Source organism: Phyllobates terribilis, unplaced genomic scaffold (assembly GCF_046119375.1).
Source record: "Phyllobates terribilis strain yellow unplaced genomic scaffold, ASM4611937v1 Scaffold_5__5_contigs__length_657084704, whole genome shotgun sequence".
NCBI lineage: Eukaryota > Metazoa > Chordata > Amphibia > Anura > Dendrobatidae > Phyllobates > Phyllobates terribilis.
This window is the reverse complement of record NW_027362765.1, coordinates 83784542-83797217: the sequence shown is the minus strand read 5'-3', so window position 1 is coordinate 83797217 and position 12676 is coordinate 83784542. Positions and strand designations below refer to the sequence as shown.

Here is a 12676-nt window from a genome sequence, read left to right as displayed (position 1 = left end):
ATGGTTTTCACTTCACAGGTGTGCCCTGTCAGGTTTAATAAGTGGGATTTCTTGCCTTATAAATGGGGTTGGGACCATCAGTTGTGTTGTGCAGAAGTCTGGTGGATACACAGCTGATAGTCCTACTGAATAGACTGTTAGAATTTGTATTATGGCAAGAAAAAAGCAGCTAGGTAAAGAAAAACGAGTGGCCATCATTACTTTAAGAAATGAAGGTTAGTCAGTGCGAAAAATTGGGAAAACTTTGAAAGTGTCCCCAAGTGCAGTTGCAAAAAACATCAAGCGCTACAAAGAAACTGGCTCACATGAGGACCGCCCCAGGAAAGGAAGACCAAGAGTCACCTCTGCTTCTGAGGATAAGTTTATCCAAGCCACCAGCGTCAGATATCACAGGTTAACAGCAGCTCAGATTAGAGACCAGGTCAATGCCACACAGAGTTCTAGCAACAGACACATCTCTTCAACAACTGTTAAGAGGAGACTTTGTGCAGCAGGCCATCATGGTAAAATAGCTGCTAGGAAACCACTGCTAAGGACAGGCAACAAGCAGAAGAGACTTGTTTGGGCTAAAGAACACAAGGAATGGACATTAGACCAGTGGAAATCTGTGCTTTGGTCTGATGAGTCCAAATTTGAGATTTTTTTTTCCAACCACCGTGTCTTTGTGCGACGCAGAAAAGGTGAACGGATGGACTCTACATGCCGGGTTCCCACCGTGAAGCATGGAGAAAGAGGTGTGATGGTGTGGGGGTGCTTTGCTGGTTACAATGTTGGGGATTTATTCAAAATTGAAGTCATACTGAACCAGCATTGCTACCACAGCATCTTGCAGCAGCATGCTATTCCATCCGGTTTGCGTTTAGTTGGACCATCATTTATTTTTCAACAGGACAATGACCCCAAACACACCTCCAGGCTGTGAAAGGGCTGTTTGACGAAGAAGGAGAGTGATGGGGTGGTACGCCAGATGACCTGGCCTCCACAGTCAGCAGACCTCAACTCAATTGAGATGGTTTAGGGTGAGCTGGACCGCAGAGTGAAGGCAAAAGGGCCAACAAGTGCCAAGCATCTCTGGGAACTCCTTCAAGATAGTTGTAAGACCATTTCCGGTGACTACCTCTTGAAGCTCATCAAGAGAATGCCATAAGTGTGCAAAGCAGTCATCAAAGCAAAAGGTGGCTACTTTGAAGAACCTAGAATATAAGACATATTTTCAGTTGTTTCACACTTTTTTGTTAAGTATATAATTCCACATGTGTTAATTCATAGTTTTGATGCCTTCAGGGTGAATGTACAATTTTCATAGTCATGAAAATACAGAAAAATCTTTAAATGAGAAGGTGTGTCCAAACTTTTGGTCTGTACTGTATATATATATATATATATATATATATATATATATATATATATATATATATATATATATATATATATATACGCACACATATACATTTATATTATAATATATATTTATACACATAAAAGTTTAGTATCGCCATAATCATATTGACCTGGAGAATCAATGTGACAGCCTATTTTTATCGTACAATGATTTTCTGTAGAAACTTAGCCCAAAAAAAAAGAATGGCTGAATTGCATTTTTTCCACCATTTCCTCCCACTTGTAATTGTTTTCCCATTTTTTCAGTACATTTTATGGTAAAATGGATGGCATAGTTCAACTCTACACACAAAAAAAACAAGTCCCTATACGGAGCAATAAAAAGTTATGGCTCTTGGAACAAAGAAACAAAATAAAAAAATATATAGAAAATGGAAAATAAATAAATGTGACTGATAGAAGAAGCTTGAGAAGCCTCCATATTTTTTTTTTTTTTTCATGCGAGAAAAACTGATAAAACTTTGATGGTAAGAACTGACACGTGACCAAATTTTAATAAAAATCTTAACCCAAAAAAATGATAAAATCAACTTTTTTTTGCATGCAAGTAAGATCACTGAACTCTGAATGAGCTTTCTCTGGGTATTATTAGGGGATTACACCTCCTAGACTCCATCATTGTTATTTTTTATGGTACTCACATGTATCGCAGCTCGGACTCCCTTCTGACCAAAATTTCCCGGATCCTTTCTATCTTGAACAGCTCATCTTCAATATCATCCACTGTGGTTGTGGAATCGGCCATGGATATAACATCATCAGCTGACAAAAGAGGATGAAAAAAATACCCAAAAACAATCTTCGTGCGATGGCGCAAACCCATAAAATTACATACTGCGTGCCTATTTTTGTTCCCAGATTGGTAGCAGATTATAATACTAGGGAGCAACTGTGTTACTCATGCTCAGCATCCTGATCTGTATATATTATACCAGCACTGCACAGGCAGAAGGAAAAAAAGACAGCGCCACACTTTTTCACAGGTTGTGTGTTGTATTGCAGCTCGGCCTCAGTCACTTCAAGGGAGTAAAGCCTCACTCACACGTCCAATTTTTCCATGTACAAGAAAAACAGACTGACAAGTGTGGTTCGAGTATCATCTGATTTTCTAATGCACAGAGGAATAAAAAAAAACAAAAACAAAATGTCTTCCAGAACTCCATTTTGGACAGTCATCCGATTTTTTCACGGAGTCATAGACTCGCATTGCCGATTTTGATCAAATCAAAATCGGGTATGTCTTCGATATTTTCTGAAGACCACTAAGTCCGAGTTAAAAAAAAATATCGGACATGTGTACAGCCTCTTGGAATATCATCCATGAAAACCACTTACGAGAAAATCTGATGTGTGAATGAGGCCTTCGGCTGCAATACCAGACACAACCTGTGCATAAGAGTGGCACTGTTTCAAGAGAAAAAAAAAAAGCAACAATTCCCCTATCTTTATTCTTCCTCCACTATGTAGCCCAAAGATGGCTATGGAACACCTGAAACAACAATTTCGTATGGCGACAAAGGCTAATTGATTTTTTTTGGTAATTTTTAGGCTGGTAAAGTAATTTTGTGATTATTGGATCTATATAAAATATTTTGAATGTGTTTTGTGCGGCACAGTAATAGTCCTTGGCTCTAGTTTATGGCTTTTCCAGGAGGATGTGCATATAATAGAGGCACTTGTCCTCGCACATTAGTACACGCTGTGCCTCCGCTCTCCGTAGGGTCTATTCTTCTCGACAACAATGGCCTATATAGAAGTGGATCATGGCCTCTGCTCTCAGATCTGATATTCCTAAGGTTATGGAGGTGGAATCATCTATTATGTTTAGATTGATGTTTTCCATATAAATCCTGCCAGCAACCAATCAGCAGGTGCTGTCCAGACTTGTGAGGGGTAAGACAGGAAATAGAAGATTATTGATCTTGTCTGCTGCGTTAAACTAACCCTCCATGATCTGCGCTGCTAAAGACTTTTCTTACATTTTTTTCCTTTACTCCAGAGCTGTGTTCACAATTCTGCACTCTCGGTTTTCATATTCCTTTACTATAATGCTTTCATTGTATGCAAGTATCAGGATGCTGAGCATGAGCATCACAGTTGCTCCCTAGTATGACAATCTGCTACCAATGACGGATCTGACAATGAACCAGAAGTAAGATCTTATTTATATAGGACCCATTTTAATATAATTGCTGTATTCTTCTTGAAATAAACATCAGCTCTGTTATTCCTCCTGGAAATGTAGGAATAATTTGACAACTGGGTGTTACTAGATGAAATTGTGTATTGACATTGTCTGCTGTGCTAAAAGATTTGTAACAAATTCAGTAGCTTTATGTCTCTTCTGCTGATCCTGTGTTACATTTCCTCCAGAGCTGTGATCACAATTCTGCATTCTGCTGCCTGAACTTGGGTGTTACCAAATGAAGGTGTGTCCTGATGCTGTCTAATCATTTATGGCAGTGTCAAACTATGTGAGGACACACCTCTTTGACAAAGTGAATTTTAACACCCAGTTGTCAATTTATTTATCCATTTCCAGAGGAATAACAGAGGGGCGTGACAATGTAGAGTTTTAAGAACAAAATAGTGATATTATTCGGAATGCAATAATTTACAGTCAGAGAGGGGTGACAAGTTCTATTAAACATCAGAACTTATACTCCAGTCACATCCAGAGCTGCATTCACAATGAAGCTTTCCTTGGAATATAACAGCTTGGCTGAGATTGGACGCATTGGAGGTTCATGTCTCACCAACCAGCATAATAGCAAACTGAAATCAAACTGAATTGTAAATGCAGCTCTGGATGTGATTGGAGTATGGACGTGCTGTACATAAGGTGCAGTGTTAGATGTGGACATTACAGGTAGTATATTTCAGGCTATAGATGATGGTATATATGAATATCAGACATCATGGTATTGGTGGGATCACCAGGAAACAGACCCTACTTGCTGATACTCTTTCCTTCATCTCAACAGTTGTCAGACGATAGGAGTGATCTCTGGGGACAGTGGGGTGTCAGGATGTACTGACACTTGATGGACTGCGTAAAACAAGCCGCTCTCGGGCTCCATCAGGGGCTCAGTGAAGTCTGCAATGGTTCCCGACGTACCACGAGAGCGCTGCCAGACCAAACTACTGCCCTGTGCTGCTGAGCTACGTATCTAATCCTACCATGCGTGGCACTGTGCTGCTGAGCTGTGTATCTAATCCTACCATGCGTGGTACTGTGCTGCTGAGCTGTGTATCTAATCCTACCATGCGTGGTACTGTGCTGCTGAGCTGTGTATCTAATCCTACCATGCGTGGTACTGTGCTGCTGAGCTGTGTATCTAATCCTACCATGCGTGGCACTGTGCTGCTGAGCTGTGTATCTAATCCTACCATGCGTGGCACTGTGTACCTAATCCTACCATGCGTGGCACTGTACTGCTGAGCTGTGTATCTAATCCTACCATGCGTGGCACTGTGTACCTAATCCTACCATGCGTGGCACTGTGCTGCTGAGCTGTGTATCTAATCCTACCATGCGTGGCACTGTGCTGCTGAGCTGTGTATCTAATCCTACCATGCGTGGTACTGTGCTGCTGAGCTGTGTATCTAATCCTACCATGCGTGGCACTGTGTACCTAATCCTACCATGCGTGGCACTGTGCAGATGAGCTGTGTATCTAATCCTACCATGCGTGGTACTGTGCTGCTGAGCTGTGTATCTAATCCTACCATGCGTGGTACTGTGCTGTTGAGCTGTGTATCTAATCCTACCATGCTTGGTACTGTGCTGTTGAGCTGTGTATCTAATCTTACCATGCGTGGTACTGTGCATCTAATCCTACCATGCGTGGCACTGTGCTGCTGAGCTGTGTATCTAATCCTACCATGCGTGGCACTGTGTACCTAATCCTACTATGCGTGGCACTGTGCTGCTGAGCTGTGTACCGAATCCTATCCTGTGTGATACTGTCTGCTGAGCTGTGTATCTAATCCTACCATTTGTGATACTGTCTGCTGAGCTGTGTATCTAACCCTATTCTGTGTGATATTCTGCTGATGGGCTATGTATCTAAACTCATCGTAATAACTGTAGGCTGAGCTGTGTATCTAACCCTATCATATATGTGATACTGTCTGCTATGTCGATGCATCTAATCCTACCATGTCTGGTACCGTACTGCTGAGATGTGTATTCAACTGTAAAATGTGTGATATTGTGTTGCTGAGATGTGTATCCAATTCTACCAAATGTGGTACTGTGGTGCTGATCTGTGTATCTCATCCCATCCTGTGGAATAACTGTCTGCTGAGCTGTGTACCTAATCCTATCATGTGTGATACTGTCTGCTGAGCTGTGTATCTAACCCTATCCTGTGTGATACTGTCTGCTGAGCTGTGTATCTAACCCTATCATGTGTGATACTGTCTGCTAAGCTGTGTATCTAATTCTATCATGTGTGATACTGTCTGCTGAGCTGTGTATCTAACCCTATCATGTGTGATACTGTCTGCTGAGCTGTGTATCTAATCCTATCATGTGTGATACTGTCTGCTGTGTCGGTGTATCTAATCCTATCATGTGTGATACTGTCTGCTGTGTCGGTGTATCTAATCCTATCATGTGTGATACTGTCTGCTGTGTCGGTGTATCTAATCCTATCATGTGTGATACTTCCAGCTGAGCCTGTCTATTAGTCTCTCATGTGTGACCATATCTGTAGAGCTGGTGTACCTAATTCGATCATGTGCGATACTACCTGTTAATTAGCGGTATCTAAACCTATGATATGTTATCGTGTTTACCTACTTGGTGTATCTTATCATGTGTGATACTGTCTGCTGTATGTTCTATGAACGCGTGTGATACTCTGCTGCTGAGCCGGTGTATCTCAGCCTACGATCTCAGACACTATAGGACGGTGACAAGTTCTCCCTCATTCATGAGGATGGCACGTGAGCGGGGGCCGCTGCCGAGACGTTTTATGAATGGAGCTGTGCAGAGCGGGGGAGCCGCATGCTGATCCCCCCTGCAGGATAGCTGTGGCATGCAAGGACAGCTCTGTACGGTGCCCATGTGCCAGCCTCATGCCCTGACTGACAGCTCACTAGGGTACAGTGCCCGTGTGCCAACCTCATGCCCTTACTGACGGCTCACTAGGGTATGGTGCCCGTGTGCCAGCCTCATGCCCTGACTGATGGCTCACTAGGGTACAGTGCCCGTGTGCCAGCCTCATGCCCAGACTGACGGCTCACTAGGGTATGGTGCCCGTGTGGCAGCCTCATGCCCAGACTGATGGCTCACTTGGGTACGGTGCCCGTGTGCCAGCCTCATGCCCAGACTGACGGCTCACTAGGGTACGGTGCCCGTGTGCCAGCCTCATGCCCAGACTGACGGCTCACTAGGGTATGGTGCCCGTGTGGCAGCCTCATGCCCAGACTGATGGCTCACTAGGGTACGGTGCCCGTGTGGCAGCCTCATGCCCAGACTGATGGCTCACTAGGGTACGGTGCCCGTGTGCCAGCCTCATGCCCAGACTGACGGCTCACTAGGGTACGGTGCCCGTGTGCCAGCCTCATGCCCAGACTGACAGCTCACTAGGGTACGGTGCCCGTGTGCCAGCCTCATGCCCAGACTGACGGCTCACTAGGGTATGGTGCCCGTGTGCCAGCCTCATGCCCAGACTGACGGCTCACTAGGGTACGGTGCCCGTGTGCCAGCCCCATGCTCAGACTGACGGCTCACTAGGAGAATTCTATGGGATTTTACTACCATTTGTATTAATTCCAGTGACGCTGGCCGTCCTCATTACGGCGGGATATGCTAGGACTCATGCAGGCACTCACCTGTGGCTTGCTGCTCGCTGGCTTGCCACACGGTGGATTCCAGGGATCCGTACTGCTTTGATGATCTGTGTTCTTTCTCCATTGTCAGCAGCCAGGGAAGCCCCCCGGGGTGATCTATGTGCGCAGATGGATGTCCCCCGACCGCAGCATCACTGCAAGAGAAAAATAAATAACTACATGGCAGAGGGGCTCGGAGAGCGAGGCTGGAGGAGGGGGGGCTGCACAGACACTCACTTGGCTGCTACCAAACCATTGGAGACTTATCAGCTGGGAGATTCTGGACTGCTGGCGAAAATCTGCCCTCTAGTGGCTCTTCTATGCATCTGCACTCTGTCTGCAGGATCCCAATGAAAGCAGTTGTGACTCCGCAGTGTAAATAAAGTCCAGGATTAGGAAAAAATATGGCATCTTCCCCCCTCAAAAAAGTGTCACTCCCTCCTGTCCATATCTGGTATTACCACTGAAATGAATGAGGCGAAACTGCAATACCATGCCCAACCTGTAGACAGGTGTGGTGCCATTTCTGGGAGGGGGAAAAATAAAAAGCAGCCGTGTTTTTCTAATTCTAGTGTAAAGGGAAACTTCCTGCACTCTTCTGACATACTTGATTCTGCGTCCTTTTCAAAACCTCTGCTTGCTGTCAGCGCATGGAAACTTTCTTGTTTACATCGAAAGGGTGAAACCTCCTTTTGCTCACATGGGTGTTAGTTGGTCGGGATCAGGCTGAGGGTTTTCAGCTTCTGCATGCAAAATAAATAAGATTTCCCTTTACTGACTGGAGATCTTAAAAATCCAGCAGTCGGACACCACCGCTGCTGCTGATCTCTCCTATGTTGGCCTACATTTCTCTCATACCCCGCGACCTGACAACAGATCAGGTGGAGGTGTTGGTCTGCTCCTTTCAACAAAATGTACTTTTCAGGTTATCCCCCCAGTACCATCCCTTATCTTCCCTTCTTTTGAGGTCCACACAGTCAGACTCTACCGGCCCTTCTCCCTGCGAGTGGCAGTTGTGTATCGCCCTCCGACTCCCTCCCGTCAGTTTCCGGATCACTTTGACACTTAGCTTCCAAACTGTCTTTCCTGTGACATCCCCACTCTCATCATGGGGGACTTTAACATCCCAATTGGCGATCCCCTCTCCCCATCTGCAGCTCATCTTTTATCACCAACTTCCTCCTTCGGCCTTTCACAGCTTACTAACTCTCCTACACATGAAGATGGAAATACTCTTGACCGGCTCTGTTCAATACATGACTTTACTCCTCTTCCTCTCTCAGATCACAACCTTCTCTGTCAAGAACTGTCTCCCTGCTCAAGACACCCCCACTTTCCACACCTAGAGAAATATACGCGTCATTAACACCCAGAAATTTATGAAAATGTTGCAATTATCATTGGCCCGGATCTCCTCCTTCTCATGTCCTGACTCTGCACTGAAGCTTTATAATGAAACATTGCAATGCGCGATGGATGAAGCCGCAGCTCCTACACAGAGAACAATTCGGCAAAGACAGCGACAACCCTGGCACACGCCTCAAACACGTTTTCTCCAGCGGTGCTCTAGGTGTGCCGAAAGGCTGTGGAGAAAATCTAATCTGCCCGAAGATTTCCTCCATTATAAATTTATGCTTAATGCTTAAAATCTATAACTCCACCCTTCACCTCTCCAAACAAACCTACTTTAACAACCTCATCATCTCACTGTCCAATAATCCTAAACTACACTTTTCACTTCACCTTAATCAAACAGCACAGACCCCGACCACCGACCTCAGCGCTGACGATCTAGCCAATTATTTCAAAGAAAAAATTGACCATATCCGACAGGAAATTTTCTCCCAATCCCCAAATGTTATTCATGCTCCTCCCTCCCACAGTGCATCTTGCTCATTTTCTGACTTCGAACCAGTCACGGAAGAAGAAGTGACCAGGCTCTTTGCTTCTTCTTGCCCTACCACCTGCACCAGTGACCCTATTCCCTCACATCTCCTTAAGTCCCTTTCTCCAGCTGTGACCACTCACCTAACTAAAATATTCAACCTCTCCCTCTCATCTGGTATCTTTCACTCCTCTTTTAAACACGCCAGCATACATCCATTACTTAAAAAACCATCCCTCGACCAGAACTGTGCTGCTAACTACAGACCTGTTTCCAATCTTCCCTTTATCTCTAAACTCCTGGTCCAGTCCCGTCTAATCCGCTGTCTCTCAGATAATTTTCTTCTTGATCTGTCACGCCAGGTGAGAGTGCAATACAGAGTAACGCCAGGTGTGAGTACAACACAGAGGGGAAGGGAGCCCAGACATTAGGGAAAGGGGGGAGTGGTGACCTTCTAATCTGGACTAGCATCACCCTGACTCCCCCTGTCACTGATCATGTGCCTCGGCCTGCTGTTCCTTGCGAAAGGCTACAACTAGGGGTGGAAGGAGATGAGCACTAGTCAATCTCCACTAGCAACTAAAGACAATAGGGAAAGACAAAACAAGGGAATAACGGCTTAGCTTTAGATGAACTCCAACAGTGCACACGGCCTCAAGACTCCAGAGAGAAAGTGGTGCTGCTACAGCCAAGATCCAGGAAGGAATGAGTATAACCGGCGATGCCCACCTGGAGAGACCAGGTATATATACACCCAGGCCATAGGGAGGTAGTCGCTGGGTCCTAAAGACAGCCTCCTATCTAGGAAGCTGTCTGCAATGCCAAACGTGGAGATCTCCTACAAGCCACTGCAGGGCGATTGTCTGTCATCTCCGACACACCCGTGACATGACCCTTTACAATCTGGTTTCCGCTCTTCACATTCTACTGAAACTGCCCTCACCAAAGTCTCTAATGATCTACTAACCGCTAAATCTAATGGTCACTACTCCCTACTGATTCTCCTAGATCTCTCTGCAGCATTTGACACTGTGGATCAACAACTTCTGCTCACTATGCTTTTCTCTATTGGCCTCAAGGACACTGTTCTATCCTGGTTCTCCTCCAACCCCTGTGACCGCTCCTTCACTGTGTCTGTTGCCGGCTCCTCTTCCTCTCCCCTTCCCCTTATTGTCGGGTCCCTCAAGGATCAGTCCTAGGCCCCCTTCTTTTCTCCTTATACACAGCTCCTATTGGATAAAATCAGCAGATTCGGTTTTCAGTACCATCTCTATGCTGATGACACCCAATTATACACCTCTTTTCCAGACATCACCCCCTGCATTATTACAAAATACCAGCGATTGTCTTTCCTTAGTCTCTAACACTATGTCCTCCCTCTATCTAAAATTGAATCTGTTAAAAACTGAACTACTCGTATTTCCTCCCTCCACGAACCTACCTGTGCCCGATATTGCTATTCCCGTTTGTGACTCCACCATTACTCCCCAGCAACAAGCCCGCTGTCTTGGGGTCATACTCGATTCAGATCTTTCCTTCACTCCTCACATCAAATCACTCACTTGCTCGTGTCATCTACACCTCAAAAACATCTCTAGAATCAAAACTTTTCTTACCTTTGACTCGACAAAAACTCTTACTGTAGCTCTTATTCATTCTCGTCTGGACTATTGCAACTCTTTACTAATCGGGCTCCTTCTTTCTAAACTTTCCCCTCTCCAATCCGTCCTTAACGCAGCAGCCAGGATCATATTCCTCGCCAACCGCTACACCGATGCCTCTTCCATGTGCCAGTCATTGCACTGGTTGCCCATCCAATACAGAATTCAATATAAACTTATCACTCTTACCCACAAAGCTCTACACGATTCAGCACCACTCTACATCTGCTCCCTCATCTCAGTCTACCACCCTTCCCATGCCCTCCGTTCTGCTAATGACTTAAAACTAAAATCCTCCTTAATCCGAACCTCCCACTCCCGTCTCCAAGATTTCTCATGTGCTGCACCAATTCTTTGGAATGCACTACTCAGGACAATTTGATTAATTCCCAATACCTACAGCTTTAAGCATGCCCTAAAAACTAATTTCTTTAGACTGGCCTATCGCCTTAACACACTTGTCTAACTGTCCCAGTTTGGCCCATATCAAAATTTTCTTCAAAATCATGCTCATACCATCCATGCACTTAATAGCTTCTGTCTGGACTGCACACATACTGGCTGGCGACTAGTTCATGTAGTGTTATGTACTTGCCCTATTTAGCGTATTATGGCTGTATTAAACAATATTTGTACATTTTAACTTTTGTATCCCCCCTATTTCCTCATAGACTGTAAGCTTGCGAGCAGGACCCTCACTCCTTTTAATATCTGAGTTATGCTTATTTGGTAATGTCTTTTTGTCTGTTCAAGTCCCCCCCCCCCCATAAAATTGTAAAGTGCTGCAGAATATGTTGGCGCTATACAAATATAAATTATTATTATGATGTGAACATAACCTAGATGAGCCAATGATCCAGGACAAGCTTTTATAGCAACTCTTTTCGTTCCCAACTAAGGCTGCGTTCACACGCAGTTTTGAGCCACTTTTTTTCCTGCGTAGTCACTTAATCTTGCTGTTTGACTTACAAAACCACACAACCATTCTTTTGCTGGTCTGTTTAGAAAGGCCAATGGTTTGGATCGTGCTTTCCTACAAACAGTCTATATGGACCGTTAACGTTAAGGGTGTGAAGTAACAATATCGTGTACTCCTTGACTTGAAGGGGTTATGCCATCTGGGAATTCTATGGCATATCCACACAAGATGCAGGTCCTTGAGAACGGGGCGCCATCCCATGCGGTCAGGCAGGTGCGGCTCTCTGTGTTCACTTGTATGGAAGCGCCAAAACTGACAGAAAATGAAACCAGATGGGATAACCCCCTTTATAGTAACCATTGAGAGTAGATGAAATTTATGGATTCAGGCAAGCATCTCGCTGCGGCCTTGATGGCCGTGGCCGGCACAGAGCACTTGCCTGTTAGCTGGTGCTGTTTGCCAAATCTCCCTCCAGAATGGGCATAACTGATCTTATGCCTACTACAGGGCCTGATGGTGTTACCCAACGCCACAAATGTTGCCATACTGGGCTGCCATATATTTATCATACACCCACAAGAGGCAAACAATTGTTGAAAACCTGGACTATATGGATTCACTGTCGTATTTATTTCGCAGGTTGAGATGTGGCCATTTATTTCTATTGCTCGTATAGCACCAACGTATCGGTGTCTCTCATGCACATACCTGTCCCCACTGTGGCTCACAGTCTACACCAATTTCACAGGAAGCCAAATAAACTCAGTATAGTGTAAGGAAACTGAAGAACCTGTAGGAAACCCACCCAAACATGGGAGGAACATACAGAGTCTCCATGCAGATGAACTTGGTCAGGTTGAGTCTCAGGACCCCATTGTTGCAAGGCAATAGTGCCAAACACTATACCAGGGATGATGCCAATGTAGGAATTTGCCGTTTGGTAATCTTGACATCATTCTCTGACCCCTT

General features: G+C 44.9%; 1 protein-coding gene across 3 annotated transcripts in view; it reads right to left on the bottom strand.

Annotated features, from left to right (window-relative positions):
* LOC141272126 (bMERB domain-containing protein 1-like) overlaps positions 1-7587 on the bottom strand; it is a 30937-nt gene extending 23350 nt beyond the window's left edge. For 2 of the 3 annotated variants that reach the window (XM_073682472.1, XM_073682470.1), the window contains exons 1-3: positions 7480-7587; positions 7246-7397; positions 2043-2163 (exon numbers count right to left, since the gene is read on the bottom strand). In XM_073682472.1, the coding sequence (XP_073538573.1) occupies positions 2043-2163; positions 7246-7327 (203 nt within the window). In that variant the 5' untranslated portion in view covers positions 7328-7397; positions 7480-7587. The other variant, XM_073682471.1, reaches the window with a different exon arrangement.
* Between the last annotated feature and the right edge of the window lie 5089 nt (positions 7588-12676).